This window comes from Oncorhynchus masou, chromosome 31, assembly GCF_036934945.1.
Source record: "Oncorhynchus masou masou isolate Uvic2021 chromosome 31, UVic_Omas_1.1, whole genome shotgun sequence".
NCBI classification, from domain to species: Eukaryota; Metazoa; Chordata; class Actinopteri; order Salmoniformes; family Salmonidae; genus Oncorhynchus; species Oncorhynchus masou.
In genome coordinates, this window is record NC_088242.1 from 50,641,891 (window position 1) to 50,665,500 (window position 23,610).

A 23,610-nucleotide genomic window follows, 5' to 3' on the forward strand; every position below is an offset into this window, starting at 1 on the left:
AAAACCTAGGAATGCACTCACTGCCTTATCTAAAACACCCCAGAGCTCAGTTTCGTCTGTTCAACCATAGGTTAACTACCTTATCTGCTTACTTAATCCACAACCCATACGTTTCTGCCTTGTTGGAATGGTGTTCATTAACATTAATTACTCCTTGTCCGTGTCACACAATCCCTTCTTATGAACTCATATTGTTAATTAGATATAATAAAATAGAGTATAAGTTTACTTAGTTACAGTTCCATTTAAAATGAGAATATTGTTCAGTCAATTAATCAGAATATTTCTAACAAGTATATACTGTATTCTAGTCAAAGCCTATTATATTTAACTATAGCTGTATATATACTATTCTTAAGATATACTACATATTCTATCTATATACTGTCCATAATGTCTATACATCCCATATATATATACAGTATATATCTATACCATGTTATATACTTGTTTCTAATTGGCTTGAAGGGCATCCTAGAGTGTGTATTATTTCCCTATAATGCACGGTATATCAGCACGGTTGAATTCAATGGCTTTAGTTCCTTCTTACGTGTTCTATACTCCAGACTCCGATATTGCGCGTCCTAATATTTCTTTCTATATTTCTTCATTCCAATCTTTTACTTCTTTAGATTTGTGTGCATTGTTGTGTATTGTCAGATATTACTGCACTGTTGGCGCTAGGAACACAAGCATTTCGCGACCCGCTAAATATGTGTATGTGACCAATACAATTGGATTTTATTTAATTTCACCTCTGTAAACATACAACAAGTAGTGCACTATATATGGAATAGGGTGCCATTTTGGACTCAGACATTATGTGCTGTACTGTAGTGTACTGTAGTGACCTTTTATAATGAGTTTGTATGCGTGAATAAAGTGCTGTTATTTGATTAGCCATGAGTGAATAGCAGCAGGCAGAGAAATGGTTCTCACTTGTGTCCCTTGGGTTAGGCCCATTTTCTATTCTCTTTCTGCCCCTTGAAAAATTCATGAGAAAGCACCCATGTGTAAAAGAGGAATAGGGAACTTGTTTGGTTACTACAGTAGGTCACATTAATGTTCAAGGACACACTTCATTTCAAATCAACAAAAATGTACTGTGAATATTATTACCATTCACTGTTGACGGTGATGATAAGCCTTTGAGGTACGACCCTGAATATGTAAATCTGGATTTCAGACGTTTCCTTCTTGTATAATAGGTCAGGTTTATTTTGTTGTTTTAAATATTATTCAGAATATTATGAATGGGTGTTTTTTCTCTCCTTCCATGCAGAAACTAATCCAATTATAACCTCTAGCTTTAGAATTTAAAAAAAAAATAATGCACAGACAGCACTTTGGTAGAAGGGATGACAGTCTGTGTTTGCACACCACTTTACTTCACTGACACCAGATGAACCCTGGTTCAACCTCTGAGACAGACAGGGAGAAGATTCCTCTACGATTTGGCTGATTTAGCTCATCCTGGCGGGTTCTGTGTTGATTCGGATGGATTTGGCTGATTTAGCTCTTCCTGGCGGGTTCTGTGTTGGTTCGGATGGATTTGGCTGATTTAGCTCATCCTGGCGGGTTCTGTGTTGGTTCGGATGGATTGGCTGATTTAGCTCATCCTGGCGGGTTCTGTGTTGATTCGGATGGATTTTGCTAATTTAGCTCATCCTGGCGGGTTCTGTGTTGGTTCGGATGGATTTGGCTTATGCCCTGTACCATAATAACCACATTGTTGTTTACTGATTGTTGTTGTTATTCTCTGGGAGTGCGACAATGCCCGTATAATGATGGGGGTCATGGGGTATACGGCTAGGGTTGGCTGTGTGGTAGTATTGTTGTACTTGTATGCTAGCAGACAGACGGCACTCATAAAAAGAAAGCGCTATCTCGAGCCATACAGGGTTCTTCGGCTGTCCCAATAAGAGAATCCTGTGGAGATCCCTTTTTGGTTCCGCCAAAAAAGTTACCCAATGGGGACAGCCAAAATAGCCTTTTGGATCCCTTTTTTTCTAAGGGTGTTGTTACGCCAAAAGAGGCTAATACATATTTTTATTGACATTGGTGTAGCTGGCTCCAGACTCTCACCAACTAAGCCACACAGAGCTGATGTACACGTATGCCACCAGACAGACTGTTTAGGAAGCAAAAGAGGCAGCTTTGAGCCCTACAGATCCCAGTGGTCAAAGCTTGGCAATCATGGGTAGTTTTCCTGCTTTTGGCTTAGGCTCAATTCAAGCCTCTCATGTCTGAGAGCTGAGGCCCAGCGTTTTATTATTAACAGCATCACAATTATCCAGGTTTCAATTTAAAAAATGAACTACCTGCATGTATACACACTGATTAATTGACCTGATTGTCTTAAATACATAGGGGTGGCAGGTAGCCTAGTGGTTAGAGCATTGGGGCCAGTAATCGAAATGTTGCCAGATCAAATCCCTGAGTTGACAAGGTAAAAATCTGTCATTCTGCCCCTAAACAAGGCAGTTAACCCACTGTTCCTAGGCTGTCATTGTAAATAAGAATTTGTTCTTAACTGGTTAATAAAAAAAAAAATGTTTTTTAAATACATCCGATGTCCGCTCCCCTGTGGAAATACAATTAGCAAAATACAAAATCCCCCTAAAGAAATCTGCATCTGGGGTGGAAGGTGGCGGAGATACAGCGGTGTTGGTTAAATCATGAGACATCCCGAAAATCTGTCTCTAACCAGAATAGAAAGAGGTGGAGGCCCCGGTGTACAACTGAGCAAGAGGACAAGTACAATTTAAATAACATTAAAGTGATAATACAGTGTAGACATTGTTAATGTTGTGAATGACTATTGTAGCTGGAAATGGCTGATTTTTAATGGAATATCTACATAGGTCCATTATCAGCAACCATCACTCCTGTGTTCCAATGGCACGTTGTGTTAGCTAATCCCAGGTTAACATTTTGAAAGGCAATTGATCATTAGAAAACCCTTTTGCAATTATGTTAACACAGCTGAAAACTACCGTGCTCAATCGGTCCTTCTTTAACTGGTTGAGTATCTGGAGAATTTGTGGGTTAGAAGAAAATGGCCAGAAACAAATAACTTTCTTCTGGTCTACTCTTGTTCTGAGAAATTAAGGCTATTCCATGGCAAAATTGGCAAGAAACTGAAGATCTCGTAACTGTGTACTACTCCCTTTACAGAACAGAGCAAGTTGGCTCTAACCATAATAGAAGGAGTAGTGGGAGGCCCCGGTGCACAACTGAGCAATAGGACGAGTACATTAGAGTGTCTAGTTTGAGAAACAGACGCCTCACAAGTCCTCAACTGGCAGCTTCATTCAATAGTACCCGCCAAATACCAGTCTCAAAGTCAACAGTGAAGAGGCAACTGGTGATGCTGGCCTTCTAGGCAGAGTTGCAAAGAAAAAGCCATCAACCCGGGGTCGCCTCTTCACGGTTGACTTTAAGACTGGTGTTTTGCGGGTACTTTTTGATTAAGCTGCTAGTTGAGGACTCGTGAGGCATCTGTTTCTCAAACTAGACACTCTAATGTACTCGTCCTATTGCTCAGTTGTGCACCGGGGCCTCCCACTACTCCTTCTATTATGGTTAGAGCCAACTTGCTCTGTTCTGTAAAGGGAGTAGTACACAGCATTGTACGAGATCTTCAGTTTCTTGCCAATTTTTCACATGGAATAGCCTTAATTTCTCAGAACAAGAGTAGACTGATGAGTTTCAGAAGAAAGTTATTTGTTTCTGGCCATTTTGAGCCTGTAATCTAACCCACAAATGCTGATGCTCCAGATACTCAACCAGTCTAAAGAAGGACCGTTTTATTGATTCTTTAAATAGCACGGTAGTTTTCAGCTGTGTTAACATAATTGCAAAAGGGTTTTCTAATGATCAATTAGCCTTTCAAAATGTTAACCTGGGATTAGCTAACACAACGTGCCATTGGAACACAGGAGTGATGGTTGCTGATAATGGACCTATGTAGATATTCCATTAAAAATCAGCCATTTCCAGCTACAATAGTCATTCACAACATTAACAATGTCTACACTGTATTTCTTATCACTTTAATGTTATTTAAATTGGACAAAAAGGTAGCCTTTCTTTCAAAAACAAGGACATTTCTTAGGGACCCCAAACTTTTGAACAGTTATATATATATATAGATACATAATAATAATCCTGATCTTTCTTGTATTTCTCAGATATAGGAAAGACACTTTAAAACACTTTAAAACAAACTTCCTTTTGATTTTTTTTTACTGTCTTTCCATGTATGAATGTGTTATTTCAGTGTGTTTCTATGGGCTAATAGTAAGGCCAAATATATCAAACATTTTATCAAATTGTATTTGTATATATATTTTTTTATGCCTAAAGGGGTCCTAAAATTCCAAATCAAATTGCTAAATGATCATTGGTATGACCATCTTAAAACAATTCCATATGTTAGCTTAGTAGAACCCCCCCCAGTTAACACTCTTAAGGATTAATGGATGGAGGCAAGTGTTTGGGGCAATGTGGTTCCTGACCTGATAGTAACTTGACTTTATAGTTATATTTAGATATCCCCAGTATGCTTCCCCTTCACGTACAGACACACACACGCACATACACACTGTGCCACCCCCAAGTGGTATAACAGTCAAGTCAGTTCAATCTGGTTGGATTTGGTTAGTCTACTTTAGAAAGAGAGATTGAAGAGGAAAACACAATCAAGTGTAAGTACAGTACTCTGTTGAAGAGACAGAACGTGGCTGTGTGGGCCCCAATAACCTCCATGTTGTAATCCCCTCTGGAGAATCTGAAGCCCCTGTGTTCTGTGTTGTACCTTGTGGTTTGGAGCTCCCATCGTGTCCAGTAGTCTTACCAAGAACCTCCAGGTGAGACACATGAGAATGTAGAATGTTAGGCTCAGCATTTTCTGGGCATCTGAGGCTAAGGCAGCTTCCATACAAAATATACTGTCAATGTTGTACATTGTACTGTAGCTGTGTTCATGGCTCCATAACCTGATGCTCTTGTGGTCAGATGAGTGGGGTTGATAGAGAACATCGGACTCTTGGTTTCCCATTCAGTGTTTTCTCATGATCCTCTTGTATTCCTATCAGTTTTTGTGGGTGTGTGTTTGCGTGTGTGTGTGTATGTGTGTGTTTGCGTGTGTATGTTTGTGCATGTGCGTGCCCCTGTGTGTGCATTTGTGTGTGGACTACAGGGAGGAGATGTGTTCAGTGGAAAGACTATAGTGCTGAGTCAGAAGACTGGAGTCAATCACATAGAGGAGAACGACCTCAGAGCTGTATATGTGCATGTCCTGGTGTGTGTTTGTGCATGTGGGGGTGTGTGTGTGCATGTGTGGGTGTGTGTGTGCGTGCATGTGTGCATGTGGGGGTGTGTGTGCGTGCATGTGTGGGTGTGTGTTTGTGTGTGCGTGCGTGTGTGTGTGTGTGTGTGTGTGTGCGCAGCATAAACTACTCACAACACAAACCCTATGCTCAGCTATTATGGTACTACAGTGTGTAATGGCCACTAATGGGAACCTTAGCTAAATAACATGAGTGTTCACTATGTAGTCTCAGGGAATGCCGTTGACTCTCTTCTTGACCTCATTAGCTTTTCAAGTATGATATTTGGTGAACTATATTAGATATCCGTTGGTGGCTTTGACTGATGCACTTTTACTGAGTTCCATTTTCCTGTTCCCAAGAGAGACCAGTGAGATGGTTACTGGTTACTCATGTTTTTTTTTGGGGGGGGGGGTGGACGACTTATAACAATACTGTGGTTAATTGACATACTTATACAATGCAACATGAATGACAAGCAATGATGTTTCTCTTCTCCCTCCAAACCATTGCAGGATAGTCTGTGTCATTGCGGTTCCTTCCTGACATGTTGTAAGGCTTCTGGAATGAGCTCAGATCAATTAAGGTCTGTTTCCTCTTCTCACGGTGTTGGCATGGTCGGCAGGGCATTAATTGCCCAGTAAGATGGATGATGTGTGTGTGTGTGTGGGGTTGTTCAGTTAAGATGGATGCATATGGGACACACAGACAGAGAGAAACAACATGGTTTTCTGCATGATTACGCCGACCATGAAATCCTATAAATCCAATCAATCCCAAGCCCCGCTTGTGTTTTTCTGCTCTCTTTCTATGTGTGTGTGTGTGTGTGTGCATGTATCGTCTCAGAACGTACGGAAAGTTCTTATCTTTAGACTGATTGCACTATTTATCACCACGGCAGAGTAATCTGGTAAGGTGTTACATCTAAATGATGAATTGCTATGAGTAATGCATTCAGTACTGTAGTAATGCAAGTCTCACTTGCCAGACTCATGGCACTCCAGACAAGGCGGCTATGTCGAAAAGACAAAATATCTACTTATCTATTGTCTTACAAATGCTTGCCGCTCTTGCCCAGCACTTTATGTCCCCAATGGAGAGCAAAGGCTACATCTAATTAGCTTGGTGTTTCCGGGCTACACCACCTTGTATTCTTTTTCAATTGAAGTCCATCTTCATCTAATGTTTGTGAAATTAGAAACTTAATGGAGCTCATTCATGAATTAATAATCGAGCTAGCTTCACAGTTCCGTTTCCACCTTAAGTGTCTTGCCACTGAGTTGTAAAGAGCAACCCAGAATAGGAAGATCCACTTGGGGCACACTCTCCCGAAAGATAACTGGTATGGGATGAAGGGAATACTTTACCCCTGAATATGTTTGACAGACTATGTAGGCATTGAATTAGAACAACCCAGGGAGAAAGGCTTTGTCATGTTCGTCATAACGACGAGAACAGGGCGCAGCGTGATAAGAATACATACTTCTTTTAATGACGAATAAACACGGAACAATTATACAGAAACGACCATGACGCTATGCGCCACGAGTACTGACAGGCAACTCCACATAGACAATAACCCATAAAAACCAAATGAAAATGGCAACCTAAATAGGATCCCCAATCAGAGACAACGATAAACAGCTGTCTCTGATTGGGAACCAATTCAGGCCACCGTAGACCTACATTTACCTAGACAATACCAATACCCCATAGATATACAAAAAAAATCCTAGACAAGCCAAAAACACATACCACCCTCGTCACACCCTGACCTAACCAAAATAATAAAGAAAACAAAGATAACTAAGGTCAGGGCGTGACAGGCTTAATGGCAGTGCTTTAGTGATATACCCATATTCATTGAATCATCTTTCACATCCTCATGTTTCAAATCACATTTTATTTGTCACATGCAGATGTTATTGCGGGTTTCGCGAAATGCTTCAGTATGGTAAGGATGTTCACAAGGTGCTGAGTCTTGTTCTTCATGCAAAACAAGTTTTTATTTTATCATTCAAGTCTTAAACTCTTGGATTTATACTTGTACTCAAGTGTCATCTTCAGTCAAAACAATGTCCCCGTGTGCTTGTGTCACAGCGAGCATGATGATGATGAGGAGAAGGAGGAGGCAGAGGACAAATTGAAAAAGGTGCTTCTGCACTTGAAGTGCTGCCTCACAAAGTCTCATGGTCTGGACCCCAGTGTGGGGTATGACTATAGAGAGAGAATGTGTATATCTCTCTTATAGTGAGTGAGACAGGAGGAGGGCTTAAGAGATTAGACCTTCCCCTGTCCGCTGTGTGTATGCGTGTGTGTGTGTGTGTGTATGCCTCTCCATCTGTGTGTGTGTAGCGTCAACCCCTCGGCGAATCTACTCTCTCTGCGCTGCGGGGAGGCATCTTCAATGGCAGCGTATTTGCAGGATGCTACCGTCCTGCTCCGCTCCGTCAGGGAATTAGGCTTTACTCCTCCGCCTCTCCGACTGAGAGCTTCTCTCCTCTGCTTGCCTCCATCCATCCACTGCTGCGCTCATTTGTGAGACAGACAATGGAGAGAAGGATTTATAGGACAGTTGGCAGGAAAGGCCCGTTTGAGAGGACGGGAGCGACACGGGCTGCTAAGTAGGTTCGTTTTCTCACAAACAAGCAAGAAACCACATGCTGTATGCACACACACGAACAAGCACGCTCACATATGAACACACGCAGGCACACACGAACAAGCACGCTCACATATGAACACACGCAGGCACACGGAGAACAAGCACGCTCACATATGAACACACGCAGGCACACACGAACAAGCACGCTCACATATGAACATACGCAGGCACAAACGCAAGGCACATATGAACATACGCAGGCACAAACGCACGCTCACATATGAACATACGCAGGCACACACGAACAATGAACACGCTCACATATGAACATACGCAGGCACACGGAGAACAAGCACGCTCACATATGAACACACGCAGGCACACACGAACAAGCACGCTCACATATGAACATACGCAGGCACACACGAACAAGCACGCTCACATATGAACACACGCAGGCACACACGAACAAGCACGCTCACATATGAACATACGCAGGCACACGGAGAACAAGCACGCTCACATATGAACATACGCAGGCACACGGAGAACAAGCACGCTCACATATGAACATATGCAGGCACACGGAGAACAAGCACGCTCACATATGAACATACGCAGGCACACGGAGAACAAGCACACTCACATATGAACACACGCAGGCACACGGAGAACAAGCACACTCACATATGAACATACGCAGGCACACGGAGAACAAGCACGCTCACATATGAACACACGCAGGCACACGGAGAACAAGCACACACACTCACATATGAACATACGCAGGCACACGGAGAACAAGCACGCTCACATATGAACATACGCAGGCACACGGACGAACAAGCACGCTCACATATGAACATACGCAGGCACACACGAACAAGCACGCTCACATATGAACATACGCAGGCACACGGAGAACAAGCACGCTCACATATGAACACACGCAGGCACACGGAGAACAAGCACGCTCACATATGAACACACGCAGGCACACACATACATACACACACACAGTCATGACACAGTCCTCCTCAAAAAGGAAAGAGGTGGCTACAGCAGATGGTTTTACACTCTTATTTTGTATCCTGGTTATTTTCAGGTCCAGGATAATGACTCAAATATGTTATGTTATGTAGGTTATGGATATGGATATGGATATTCATCGCACCAATGAATGTAACCCCTCTGAAGGACTAAATATAATTAAGCAGAATGCTCGTGGCTTATTTTATTATTCTGTTAAACGGTTTTCTCTCTCTGTGGTTTAGGCAAAGTTAATCTGTGGCCTAATGTTGAATTCATTCCCTTTAATCCAATAATGTAATGAATGGGACTAGGCACTCGGAAGCCTCGACATAGATTCATCTGTTTATTGTTTGTCTCGGTTTAGCCGGCTAATGTAAATGGCATTTACGCCCTCTCTGGGATTCATTGCACAGTAATGATCAATATTTTCATAACATCACTTAAGGCCCCTCTTGGAAAAATTACGTATTTCTTTTCTATTCTAGACATGTATGATGCATTAGACTACATTTTTGTAGTTTTGAAGTTCCTATTTCTTTACACTTTTTGTATTAGTCTTCAACATAACTCTTCCTGATCGTGGTCTGGGACTCTGCACCTAAAGTATATCTGTCTGGAAGCACCGATCCATCTGTTGATGTGTCATTCTTAGCTACTGATTAGTTATTTGTGTTGGATGAACCCGTAGTTACTGGTGAGTGTAGGGGTTAAGATGTCTATTGTGTTTTGGGCCTGATGCTTGTCACTGCTATCCTATACTATTCTATGGAGACCACTTAGCTGCTATCTTCTCAGACCAGAGGTGGCTTAAAGTAATTGAGCTGTGTGCCTTTTTCCTCTGAGAGTTCAGTCCTCCTTTTGACATTTTGCCTTAAGCTCATTAATCATGTTTGGGTTTATAATGGCAATCTTTCCATACCTCAAGTCAATACCTCGATACAACACCTCGATACCCATGGGTTACTGATCTGGAGTGTTTGTTTAGTAAATAGTACAGAGGAGTGTGTTTATGTGTTTGTGTGTGGGTGAATGCGTGTGTGCGTCCATGTGTGTGTGTCGTCCGTGTGTGTGCACATGCGGGTACATGTGTGTGTGACTACCGGATTGAAAGTTCATCCCAGTTCACATTACACTTATCAGTGATTAGCCCTGTGGAAGAAAATGTACCACACAGCCATTTACCCCCTGTCCGACATTTAATAGACATGATTACAGAGTTAATTGTGAGTGGGAACCGTAAGAACCAAGAGAAAGGTCAAGTGAATAAAGAAGCACTCTATTCTTATTTACAATAACATTTACTCTGAAATGGCACAATACATTATTTGACACTAATCTCTATTGGGCACAAAATAATCTGAAACACAACAAAAACAAACAGCAAATGCATCCAACAATTTTGTAGAGTCACAAGCTTAAATGTAATCATTGCGTGCTAGGAATATGAGACCAAATATTAAACTTAAGTGAATAAGTGAATTCGTCCCAATACTTTTGGTTCCCTAAAATGGGGGGACTATTTATTTGCTGTAATTTCTAAACGGTTCACCCGATTTAGATTTGTTTTAAATATTCGCAAATTACAGTTGACAGTCTGCACTTTAACCTCATCGTCATTGTTTCATTTCAGTACAGAGCCAAAATAACAAAACATTTGTCACAGTCCCAAGACTTTCGGAGCTCACTGTATGTGTGAGTGGGAACAGTAAGAACCGATGGGAGCATCATCAGTAGAGAAAGTTCAAGTGAACAAAGAGCTGTGTCTCCATGGTGATTAGACAGTTAATACCATGTACGAGATGAATCATGAATGGACCGTATATAGGTTTAAATTATTACCGCACTCCAGTCCAGCAACATCTTTAGCAGTGAAATTGGCTCATACATAAAAAAAAATATAATATCACGTACCAGTTTCTCAAATTCCTGGTTAGTGACATTTCAAGAACTTGAAAGGCTTGATATTCTATACTTAGAGTCATGACTTCACTGATAGATAGATTGAGAAAATCAGATACTCTATTTTTCGAAACAGCATTGCTTTGTGTTGCCCTTAGAGGAGTCTACGTAATAGAACGGAAATTCCAACACGCTGGTATTCTTGACGCTTCCAAACAGAGGGGTTTAGGGCGAAGCTACTGTGGTGCTGACTGTAGAGCATGCATAGGGCTACGGGATTTATGTATAGCCTAGGCTAGCATTAATCTTGAATGCTTGGCATGCGTTGAAGGAATGGTTGTGTGCTGGTGTTATTGATATACAGGTCAGCTGGTGTGTGTAGCCTTTGTGACCCGAAAGGCATTATGTTGACTTGGAGAACCGGATAAATAGCTTACATTACATTAGCGTGACAAGCGGAGACTGAAGAGAGTGACACAGAGAACCAAGCATGTCTGGGCTGTCTACGATGGGATTGCGTCACGATACTACGTCTTCTGTTTGGGGCATTATTTTCAGTAGCCTAGTCAGTGGGATGTGTACCATACTGTGCCACAGGCTAGTAATAGCCTACACTTGGTTTTAGAAAGCAGCTGTTATGAATGTGCCAATGAAATCAGTAATCAATCCAGTTCTTGACAGTTTGTGTATTAGGTTTATTTTATCTAGCATCATATTTTTTTTTTGTCTTATCGGTCCTCTTACCAAACTATCACTGGAGCTACTGCAAAGTACTTTTGCATGGATTGCTACTAGCGTTAGCGCAATGACATGCTAGATGTTCCCATAGACTTCCATTTATTGAGCCAACGTATATCCATTTAAAAGCGCGTCTCTGTAACGCTCCGGGTGTCGTGGGTGTGGAGTCAGACGCAGGAAACAGAGAGTGCAATGCTGTGCTCTTTAATGCACAAACGCAACACAAGGGTGCTCACAACCAAACTGCCCCAAACACGGGGGACGAAAATAGTACAACCGAAATACACGACCAGGACCAAACACGTTCCTCTACTACAGAACCGAAGGTCACAATAATTAATCCCGCACAAAGAAACAGGCTGTCTAATAAAGCCCAACTAATCATTCACGAACAGGTGCTACCAATAAACATACAAGGAGGGGGAGGAAAGACAATCAGTGGCAGCTAATAGGCCGGTGACGACGACCGAGGAGCTCCACCCGACCGGGAAGGGAAGCCACCCTCGGTCGGACTCGTGACAGTCTCGGCAGAAATATTTATTTAAATATAATTACATTATTTGTTGCAGTGGTGGCAATCATTTATTTGAATGAATATAGGGTAAACTACGGAGAAGCTTCCCTATGCTACAGGATGGGAAGCAGTGTCGGGAAACAAGGGAAGCAATTTAAAGCCTCTAAGCAGTTTTGTGGATGCGGTCAGAAGTTATGTGGTTGAGGTCAGAAGTTACCTTCACCCCTTACTCTATCAAGGCTGAATTGGATTATGGAGGCCACATTTTTATCAGCTGTTGCTCATTTTATATTCACAAGTCAATTCTTTTTGATAATTAATTCATAGGGGAAGGCTATGACATGCAACAAAGACTGAGACCAGAATGGAGTACGACAACACTGTAGTACAACACTGTTGTAGTACTTTCTCTGACACATTTGTAAATGTGGATAGTTGAAAAGCAGTGATTCAACATCAACATGCTTTTGGCTGATGGTGTACACTACAGTAGGTACCTATTAGACAGAAAATGGCTGAATTTTAACCTAAATCCAGTGACATGTTGAATTAGAATTGAATAAATGTTGAATTCTACTGACTACTCAACCAAATGTAAATCAACACTAGTGGGGTAAACACTGTGGGGAATGATCGACAGACCCTTCCGATCAAAAGAATTGAAGCATAATGTTCTTACACTCAGACTACTGGTTTGTAAGACTCTGCAGCCTCACAACTATGTTATTAGTATGCACAGCTTGACATCGTTTCTCTCCTTGCAATTCAGTCCAATCAATATACTGTATGTCTCCTTCTTTCCCTTTTTCTCGTTATACATTCTCGCAGCATTTGGACAAAATGTTCTCAGAATGACCACACAATAATGTTCTATATGATGATATACTGGCCATTCTCAACTTCCTCTCATGTGTGAGGACCAACATACATTCTTGACAAACATGTACAATAGCAAGTAGCAAGGGGACCACATTGAATACCCCACGTTTGTGGTCCGTTCATAAACAAAGAATGTCTCGCTATAAACTTTGACCCCAGTGGTCACTCACTCCCTTTCTGATTGAGACCCATCCTGTTTAAACCTCTTCTTGGCATCCTCTATCACAGGATTAGTTGAAATCTGATCTCTCTCTCTCTCTCTCTCTCTCTCTCTCTCTCTCTCTCTCTCTCTCTCTCTCTCTCTCTCTCTCTCTCTCTCTCTCTCTCTCTCTCTCTCTCTCTCTCTCTCTCTCTCTCTCTCTCTCTCTCTCTCTCTCTCTCTCTCTCATAGGGAAGAACATCTTGTTTGTGCGGTTTACAACTCATATATCCCCCCTACCCTCCCCCTCCTTGGCTTTGACTAGGCTGATAAGGGCTGATGTCCTCATAAACCATAAACACCCCACCTCCCACCCTCTATTGTGTGGCTTAGAGTAGACCAAGCGGAGGAAAAAGGGGGGGTGGGGGGGGGAGTCACTCTGCACCAGCGGATGTCCTGGGGTGGGGGTGTGGGGTTCAATGGTGGGGGTGGGGAGTCTTGTTAAACCATAGCTAATGTTATTGGTTACTGGAGTGTGAAAGTAAAAAAATCTAAGAAGATCACCGAATCTGAATTGAAATCCTTGTGTTGTATACGGCATAAGGGATCCTTCAGTAATCTCAGGATTTCACACCAGAAAGTCACGATGAGAGACCCAGCCGGAAATCTGACCAAATGCAGTAATGGCGTGTCTGTGCCCGTGCGTGAGTCTGATGATAATGTTCAAGGTGTGATTTATAGAGGATGAGAAAGGGCCTTATGCCTGGCTGTCGCGTCCCTGACCCTCTGGCTGGTGATTTAGTGTGATAAGTGAGTTTCCTTCATCAGGTGCATTCAGACTGGTACAATAGAGGAAATTGGAGCCTGAAGAGACCATATTACTACTGATTATTAGATTCACTACCCAGTCTGCTGCTCCTCTGCTGACTCTTTGATTCTAGCACATACTGTGATACATACCCAAGTACACCTATCGTAGAAAAAGAAAGCCAGGCGCCGGGCACTCAAGTGTCTGCTTAAATGTTGAAATGAATTTGAGGGACCAACAACTATCCAGGCTGTAATAGGTCTATGTGAGATATATATTTGATAGATCAATTCTAGAATCTGCCTCTGCATATTCTCTCCTAGGTGCACTTCTTAAATTCATTCATGATTCACAACTTAATAATGCTGTTAAAATGAGGATCCTGTTTGCGGCGTATGAGAGACTCTGGGTTGTTGTGGGCCTGGAATTAATGACCTGGTTCTGGATCAAACTCTATTCATGAACTGCCTCAGAGTGGGAGTGAAACTGATCCTAGATCCTACTTTAAGACTATTAATACAGGCCTAGGTCCCCAACAACAATGGCGTTCCGGACTAAAATTAGAGTTTGCATGGTTTTTATCCACGGTCACAAAAGGCCCCTGCAAACTCACAATTGCTCCCTTTCAAATGTGTTGCTAGGATACGAGCGCAGCAGAGACGAAATCCCCTCTGTGTTTCGTTTCTCCAGCTGCAAAGCTCAGACATTATGTTATGTTATGTGTGTGTTGGAACCAGTTCAGTGAACAGAACAGAAAAACTTTAAAAAACAATTTTCACGAAAGTGATCTATACTGTTCCGGAACAGAACTGTCATTTTACAAGTATGGGAAACATTTCAGAGATTTAAAAAGGAACAGAAAGGTACTATATAAACCTTTAGTTTTTTTTGTTGGTTCGAACCAGTTCAGAAAATTTGTTGTGTTGGTCAGAACAGTGGAACAGAACAAAAAAAAAAGATGATTCTGCTCAGAACGAAAGGATTCATTTTGGTTCCAATCCTTGCTGAAGACACTCTGACATTTCATGCTAATAGGTCATTAGCTCGGTATATAAATCGATTGTCTGATTAATTGTTTCTGATTTATGTTATTATTAGTCAATTTTCAAGTGTCAGCATTTCAAGTGCCCGTTTGGTACTTTTAAAGTAGTCCTCTGAAAAGTGTGTATTTGATGCTTAGAAATCAGTATCAAATTCAACATTATTGATAACAATACAAATGCTTTTATTATCTGATGAACCAGCATGCAATCCATTGTTTTTAAATCCCTGGTGGTGTTTCATGAATCCTGCCTAGTGCCTTGGGATGAGCATCATTACCTGAGCCTGTCTGTCGCTATGGCAGACGTCTCCAGGGAAACCAGGAAGATGCTGTTCTATTCTGCTGTTCCGCTGTCTGTAAGTAGCGCATTCTAGAGTGTTGCTGAAACAGCTGTTGCTTGTCATATTGTGTTTCCTTGGCGATGGGTTGATCATGTCACAGTACGCTCCAGGTAGTCTCTGACTTTGGGGGACACATAGTGACTGAGTGTTCAGCTAAAGCAGCACTTAGGGAGGGTGGTTGCTAGTGACAACCACGGACCTGTCAATCATGCTGTTGTCGACCTGTTAGGGAAGACGGGGAGCTGGTCTCCTGCTGTGGTACCTAGAAGGCTGACATGATCAGTACTGTTGTTCAGGGCCTATGACATGAATAGTGGAAAGGATACTAGTACTGAATGTTCCAGAGTTGTCTTACTGGGCATGACTAGTGCTGTTCATTTGTAGGTTATGATTCACTCAAGCCCACAGCCTCAATTTGTCGGGGCATAGACTCTACAAGGTGTCAAAAGTGTTCCACCGGGATGCTGGCCCATGTTGACTCCAATGGGGCGGCAGGGTAGCCTAGTGGTTAGAGCGTTGGACTAGTAACCAGAAGGTTGTGAGTTCAAACCCCCGAGCTGACAAGGTACAAATCTGTCGTTCTGCCCCTGAACAGGCAGTTAACCCACTGTTCCTAGGCCGTCATTGAAGATAAGAATTTGTTCTTAACTGACTTTCCTGGTTAAATAAAAAAATATATATATATTCAGTTGTGTTACGTTGTCTGGATGTCCTTTGGGTGGTGGACCATTTTTGATGCACACAGGAAACTGTTCAGCGAGAAAAAACCAACTTACCCCTTCACCCTCTGAATGGCACACATACACAATCCATGTCTCAATTGTTGCAAGACTTAAAAATCCTTCTCCTCCCCTTCATCAATGTTATGACCATATTATAACAGGTTATGACAAGTTATGTCTGCTGTTATGACATATTATGACATGGTTATGACCTTGTCATAACGTGTTATGGTGCTGGGTGTCAAGTATAGTGTTACCATATGTGACTCACCACCTGGATTCGGTCTTATGTAGAAACATTTGAATTTCTATTTTTTTACATTAGCTTAAAGTAGAGACTCAGAGCTACAAAATGGTATATCATACACTATATTTGAGGAAACAATGGGGACAGTAATTCTGCTTTGAAAGATGATCAACTTGTTAACTCACTTTTGAGAAAACCGTCTTTCAATGTTTTGGTACTACTATTGGGGAGCCCTTCTTTGTCTACACCTGTTCAGCGTTGTTCACAACCTCTTAGGCCTTAGCCCCACCCATCTCGTTATAACCAGCTACTTCCAGACATCTAAGAGAGTTAGAACAGCTCACTGGAAATGACTATTGCTCTGTGGTTTTGTGTTCAGAGCACACACTGGACGCTCTGGCCAATAAGTAGGGTTGTTCGGAAAGCTCTGACTTTACAACTACAGTAAAGCACCCAAGCTAACTGGCTAACATTGGCTAGCGAACGTTACTTCCAGACACATAATGAGGGAACACCCCACTCTGACCATTTTACTCGGCCTAGCAGAGCTGGTTTGGCTTTTTTTTAAATATATATATTTTTTTACCCAGTTTTCTCCCCAATTTCATGGTATCCAATTGTTTAGTAGCTACTATCTTGTTTCATCGCTAGAACTCCCATACTGGCTCGGGAGAGACGAAGGTTGAAAGTCATGCGTCCTCTGATACACAACCCAACCAAGCTTCTTAACACAGCACGCATCCAACCCGGAAGCCGGCCGCACCAATGTGTCGGAGGAAACACTGTGCACTTGGCAACCTTGGTTAGCGTGCACTGCGCCCGGCCCACCACAGGAGTCGCTGGTGCGCAATGAGACAAGGATATCCCTACCAGCCAAGCCCTCCCTAACCCGGACGACGCTAAACCAATTGTGCATCACCCCACGGACCTCCCTGTCGCGGCCGGTTGTGACAGAGCCTGGGCGCAAACCCAGAGTCTCTGGTGGCACAGCTGGCGCTGCAGTACAGCGCCCTTAACCACTGCGCCACCCGGGAGGCACTGGTTTGGCTTTTTTAATGTTATCCAGAGCGTTGCGTTAGTGACTATAACTGTGCTGTTAGCAACAATTGAATTACTCCTTGTTGCCAAATGTCACCGGACATACTCAACGGGTGACCAGAGTACCTTCTTCCGTATGTTTGGGGAGTCTCCCACATGCCTTTTAGCGAACACCAAACGTGTTTGCCTATTTTCTTCTTTAAGCAATGGCTTTTTTTCTGGCCACTCTTCCGTAAAGCCCAGCTCTGTGGAGTGTACGGCTTAAAGTGATCCTATGGACAGATACTCCAATCTCTGATGTGAGGCTTTGCATCTCCTTCAGGGTTACCTTTGGTCTCTTTGTTGTCTCTCTGATTAATGCCCTCCTTGCCTGGTCCATGAGTTTTGATGGGCGGCCCTCTGTTGGCAGGTTTGTTGTGGTGCCATTTTCTTTCCATTTGTTAATAGTGGATTTAATGGTGCTCCGTGGGATGTTCAAAGTTTCGGATATTGTTTTATAACCCAACCTTGATCTGTACATCTCCACATCTTTGTCCTTGACCTGTTTGGAGAGCTCCTTGGTCTTCATGGTGCCGCTTGCTTGGTGGTGCCCTGTGCTTAGTGGTGTTGCAGACTCTGGGGCCTTTCGGAACAGGTGTATACAGTTGAAGTCGGAGGTTTACATACACCTTAGCCAAATACATTTAAACCCCGTTTTTCCACAATTCCTGATATTTAATCCTAGTAACAAATGACCTGTTTTAGGTCAGTTAGGATCACTACTTTATTTTAAGAATGTGAAATGACAGAATAATAGAAAAGAGAATGATTTATTTCAGCTTTTATTTCTTTCATCACGTTCCCAGGTGGTCAGAAGTTTATACACTCAATTAGTATTTGATAGCATTGCCTTTACATTGTTTAACTTGGGTCAAACATTATGGGAAGCCTTCCACAAGCTTCCCACAATAAGTTGGGTACATTTTGGCCCATTCCTCCTGACAGAGCTGGTGTAACTGAGTCGTGTTTGTTAGCCTCCTTGCTCGCACATGCTTTTTCAGTTCTGCCCACAACTTTTCTATAGGTTTTAGGTCAGGGCTTTGTGATGGCCATTCCAATACCTTGACTTTGTTGTCCTTAAGCCATTTTGCTACGACTTTGGAAGTATGCTTGGGGTCATTGTCCATTTGGAAGACCCATTTGCGATCAAGCTTTAACTTCCTGACCCATATCTTGAGATGTTGCTTCAATATATCCACATCATTTTCCACCATTATGATGCCATCTATTTTGTGAAGTGCACCAGTTCTTCCTGCAGCAAAGCACCCCTACAACATGATGCTGCCACCCCCGTGCTTCACGGTTGGGATGATGTTCTTCAGCTTGCAAGAATCCCCCTTTTCCTCAAAACATAACAATGGTCATTATGGCCAAACAGTTCTATTTTTGTTTCATCAGATCACAGGACATTTCTCCAAAAAGTACAATCTTTGTAAGTCGCTCTGGATAAGAGCGTCTGCTAAATGACTTAAATGTAAAATGTAAATGTTTATCCCCATGTGCAGTTGCAAACCGTAGTCTGGCTTTTTTTATGGCAGTTTTGGAGCAGTGGCTTCTTCCTTGCCGAGCAGCTTTTCAGGTTATGTCAATATAGGACTCATTTTACTGTGGATACAGATACCTTTGTACCTGTTTCCTCCAGCATCTTCACAAGGTATTTTGCTGTTGTTCTGGGACTGATTTGCACTTTTTACACCAAGGTACGTTCATCTCTTGGAGACAAAACGCTTCTCCTTCCTGAGAGGTATGATGGCTGCATGGTCCCATGGTTTTTATACTTGCGTACTATTGTTTGTACAGATGAATGTGGTACCTTCAGGCATTTGGAAATTGCTCCCAAGGATGAACCAGACTTGTGGTGGTCTGCAATTTTTCTATTTTCATTTTCCCATGATGTTAAGCAAAGAGGCGCTGAGTTTGAAGGTAGGCCTTGAAATACATCCACAGGTACACCTCCAATTGACTCAAATTATGTCAATTAGCATATCAGAAGCTTATAAAGCCATGACATAATTTTCTGACATTTTCCAAGCTGTTTAAAGGCACAGTCAACTTAGTGTCTGTAAACGTCTGACCCACTGGAATTGGGATAAAGTGAGTTATAAGTGAAATAATCTGTCTGTAAACAATTGTTGGAAAAATTACTTGTGTCATGCACAAAGTAGATGTCCTGACCGACTTGCCAAAAATATAGTTTGTTAACAAGAAATGTGTGGAGTGGTTGAAAACGAGTTTTAATGATTCCAACCTCAGTGTTTGTAAACTTCCGTCTTCAACTGTATATACTGAGATCATGTGACACTTAGATTGCACATAGGTGGATATTATTTAACTAATTATGTGACTTCTGAAGGTAATTGGTTGCACCAGATCTTATTTAGGGGCTTCATAGCAAAGGAGTAAATACATATGCACACACCACTTTCCATTTTTTTTTTTTGAAACAAGTAACTTTTTTCATTTCACTTGACCAATTTGGACTATTTTGTGTATGTCCATTATATTACATCCAAATCCAAATCGTAATTTAACAATTTTATTCATATGTACAGATGGCGTATAATATTTTATATTAAGACACATGAATGTTCACATGTTCGAGAAGGCAATTCTGCCAAAACAAAAATGTTCAAACAGCTCTCATGTGAAGTCGTGACTTGCGACATATGCCTAGTTTCCTGAATCGGGTTCACATATTTGCTCTTATCTTGAAGTGTATTGGATTCACTGAAATAGCTCCTTCGCCTGATGCCAAAAAGTGGCAAGAGTATTAATCTTATTGCACGGTAATATTCCTTTAAACTTTTCCTTCATGTCCATGCTCAGTCGTTTTATTTTGACTTCCCCCTGATTGGCCAATGAGAATTTCACACTGCTGGGTTAAGCTGCTTAATCAGAGCAATGTCACTGCAAGTTTGAACTGCTCAGCTCTCACGGCAATTACCAAAAAATGATTGCCATCAGAATATCTATTATATTTAGGGGTTTAAGAAGTCCTTTAAAAAAATGGCTGCCAAAGTGTATTAATACCTTTTGGTCCGAACTGCTGTTGGTTAATCCTTGATTTAATGAGGTAAAGTAATGAGGTAAAGTAATGGTCTACGTGATGCAACGTTACTGTCTTATTTTAGTGGTGCAATGTGTTGTTCCATTATTCGGCAATTTTACATCTCTCTCATCTCTCTGTCTCTGTCTCCCTTGCAGGAAAAGCAGCCTGTCCTGCTAATGTTTCGTCATCAGCCGTGGTTCTAAGCATCACCTCAGGAGGTTCTAATCAGAGCAACATGCTGCACCTCACTGTGCTCCTCCTTTTCCTCCTGTCCCTCACTTTCCCCTCCACGGGTGAGTTTCGTATGGTAATCACACTCTAGGGATTTTCACACTACTGAGCCGTACTGAGCCGAGCCAAACCAAGCGGTACTGCGCTGGCCTAGTTATGCAGTCACCGTAGTTGCTGGAACTTCACTGAAAATAAAAATATCAGCGCTAGCTGGCACAGGTTAGTTCGGGCCGGCACGGTAGTGTGAAAAAAGGTAACGGTCTCTTCTTCAGTTCAACTGCAGGATAAATAGAATGTGTCTGTTTATTGAATTGCTACTTTTTTGGGATGCAGCCAAGGTCTAGCAGCTATCCACTGCATGTGCAGGCAGATAGAAGAGAGCAGGGCTGAAAATGACCTGTCTGTGTTGTGTAACCCCAGAAAACCCCTTCAGAAGTTTAGATTTCAATTCAGCTGAAGCAAAGAATGTGTTGTTTGGACTCTGGCGTTCTCACTACTTCCCAACACATATCCTTCAAACAGATTGGGATAGTGGAGATTACGTTTGTTCATAGGAAGAGGTGTGTGAGTCATGCTTCGACTTCACCCGAAGGCAATGACAACAGGGTGTGTTTGTGTGTGCCTGGCCCAGCGCATCACATTGTGCTCTATGCCTGCCTGATCCGGCCTCTTCTGAAACACAACAACAGACCAGCATGCATAAATGGGTCATCCCTATGGCTAAGGGACATCGCTTTGACATAGCCGTTGAGAGCCAACAAGGAGGAAGTTAGCCTGATGATTAATGTAATGTCGTTGTTGTAGTTACGTAAACTACAACATAGTCAAGACCGTGGAGAAGGAGAGGGCTACTGTCTCTTTGGGCAGAGGTCTGATAATTGTTGTTGACCATAGAAGTAGAGTCATTAGAAGGGACAAAGTCCATCACAGAACATTGACTTGAATATGAATGTCCGTTCTAGTAATTCCATTTCTTTGCTGTTGACCAGCTGATTCTCCACCCTACTAAGGCTCTTATTGGACAATGCCTCAGTACTGTGTCTCATGTCATGTTACATGATGTGACATCCAACTCGAGCCCAAAATATCTTTGCACAACGAAACTGCAGCATCATTCTCCAGTGTGCAGATTTCTATATTTCTTTCATCACATCAAACCCAAGCTGACCATGTTGAAGATGGGAGAGAGAAATCTCTCATCTCAGTGTGATTGTTTGCATGGCCCTAGTCTGTAGCCTTCAGTACACATCTGCTGTCAATGCCCAATCACCGTGATTGTCACACATTCCATAATGCAACAGAGACAGAAATGTATGGAGCAGTGTATTCAAAAGACAAGTCGAATGTCACTGCAAGCATCATTCGGTCAGCTTGCAATGTATAGATAGCAATGTCACCTTTAACCCCTTGCTTCGTACAGAAGGGGAGATAGGGTAGATAGAAAGCCAGTGACAGTATGTGCTGTATATAGATTGGGGGCGGTGAGAAGTTTAACTTGCTGCAATATTAACCTTGCTGTTTTCTCTCAACAGTGATGGATGAATATGCTGAATAGAAGGAAACTCCAGCACACTGTTGATCTTAATATTTTTTATTTAACCTTTTATTTATCCAGGCAAGTCAAATAAGAACAAATTCTTATTTCCAATGACGGCCTGGCAAGAGGCAAAAGGACTCCTTTGGGGACAGGGGAGAAAAAAACATTTTAAACCATGTAAAACAAAACAGAGACAGAAGACACTGGCAACAGCACAAATACAACAGCAAACAAACTGTGTGTGTGTGTAGTGTATAAAGTAAAACAACAAGCTTCCTTATATAAAGCAATGCAAACTAGTGATATCGGGTGAAAACTAGAAAAAGCTACAGTACAAGTCAAAATTTTCACATTGTCAATAAAGTGTTTTTCATAACTATGAAATAACTTCTACATATGGAATCATGTAGTAACATCAAAACTATGAAGTGTTAAACAAATCAAAATATATTTTTAGATTCTTCAAAGTAGCCACCCATTGCCTTGATGACAGCTTTACACACTCTTGGCATTATCTCAATTCTGTTAATCTATTTGTCCTTTGAACTCCTCCAGGGACACCAGGTCCTGTTTTTTTATGTTGGCTTTGAAGGAATTCCAAGACCAGGGGGCTGAGTAATGAAAGGATCTTTTTCTATGATCGGTAAAACTTTTTGTGACTGTTTGCATGAAACAAGATTGAGATCTGAGCTTGAATGCGTTTTCATTTTGAGGTAGAAAGGAGGATAGATAAAATGGAACATTTTACTAAAATGGCCTTATAAATAAGAATGTCTCACTCTTTAAGCCTGCGGGTTGCTAGTGATGTCCACTCGACAGCACGGTAGAGATCACAATGGTGATTTAGACCTCTCTGATTGGTGACAAGACAAAGGGCTGCATGATACACAGAGTAAAGAGCCGTCAGTGTAAAGCTTGAGGCTTGTGCATAAATAGTATTACCATAGTCCAACACAGATGAATCAACTATTTTCGGGCGGCAAAGGTAAACAAGCTTTGTGCCGGTAATAAAACCCAGCACACAGCTTGAGTTTCCTGACAAGGTTCAAATCTAATTGTATTTGTCACATGTGCCGAATACAGTGAAATGCTTTAAAAAGTTTCAACTTCTCATCCACCCAAACTCCCAAATATTTTTACATTTTTACTTGCTCTATAGAATGTCCTTCCAAAGTAGTAATTCTGTTTTTTTGTGTTTATTATTGGAAAATACAGTGCATATTGTTTTAGAGGAATTCAGAGCAAGCTTCAAATCGTACCGATTCTATTGATGTTAAAAGCTGTTTGAGCTTTTTCAGAAGCCAAAACTGCTGACACTTGAATAGAGAACAGTGTCATCCGCATGAAAATTTACATCCGCTGTCTCAATGTCTCCCAATGTTGTTAATATAGATAATAAACAGCAGGGGACCTAAAA

General features: G+C 41.8%; 1 protein-coding gene across 1 annotated transcript in view; it reads left to right on the forward strand.

Annotated features, from left to right (window-relative positions):
- LOC135524087 (contactin-1a-like) overlaps positions 1 to 23,610 on the forward strand; it is a 125,139-nt gene that overhangs the window by 42,744 nt on the left and 58,785 nt on the right. Inside the window, exon 2 of the mRNA XM_064951289.1 lies at positions 20,581 to 20,718. Within this exon, the coding sequence (XP_064807361.1) occupies positions 20,661 to 20,718 (58 nt within the window). The 5' untranslated portion in view covers positions 20,581 to 20,660. The remainder of the gene's footprint in view (positions 1 to 20,580; positions 20,719 to 23,610) is intronic.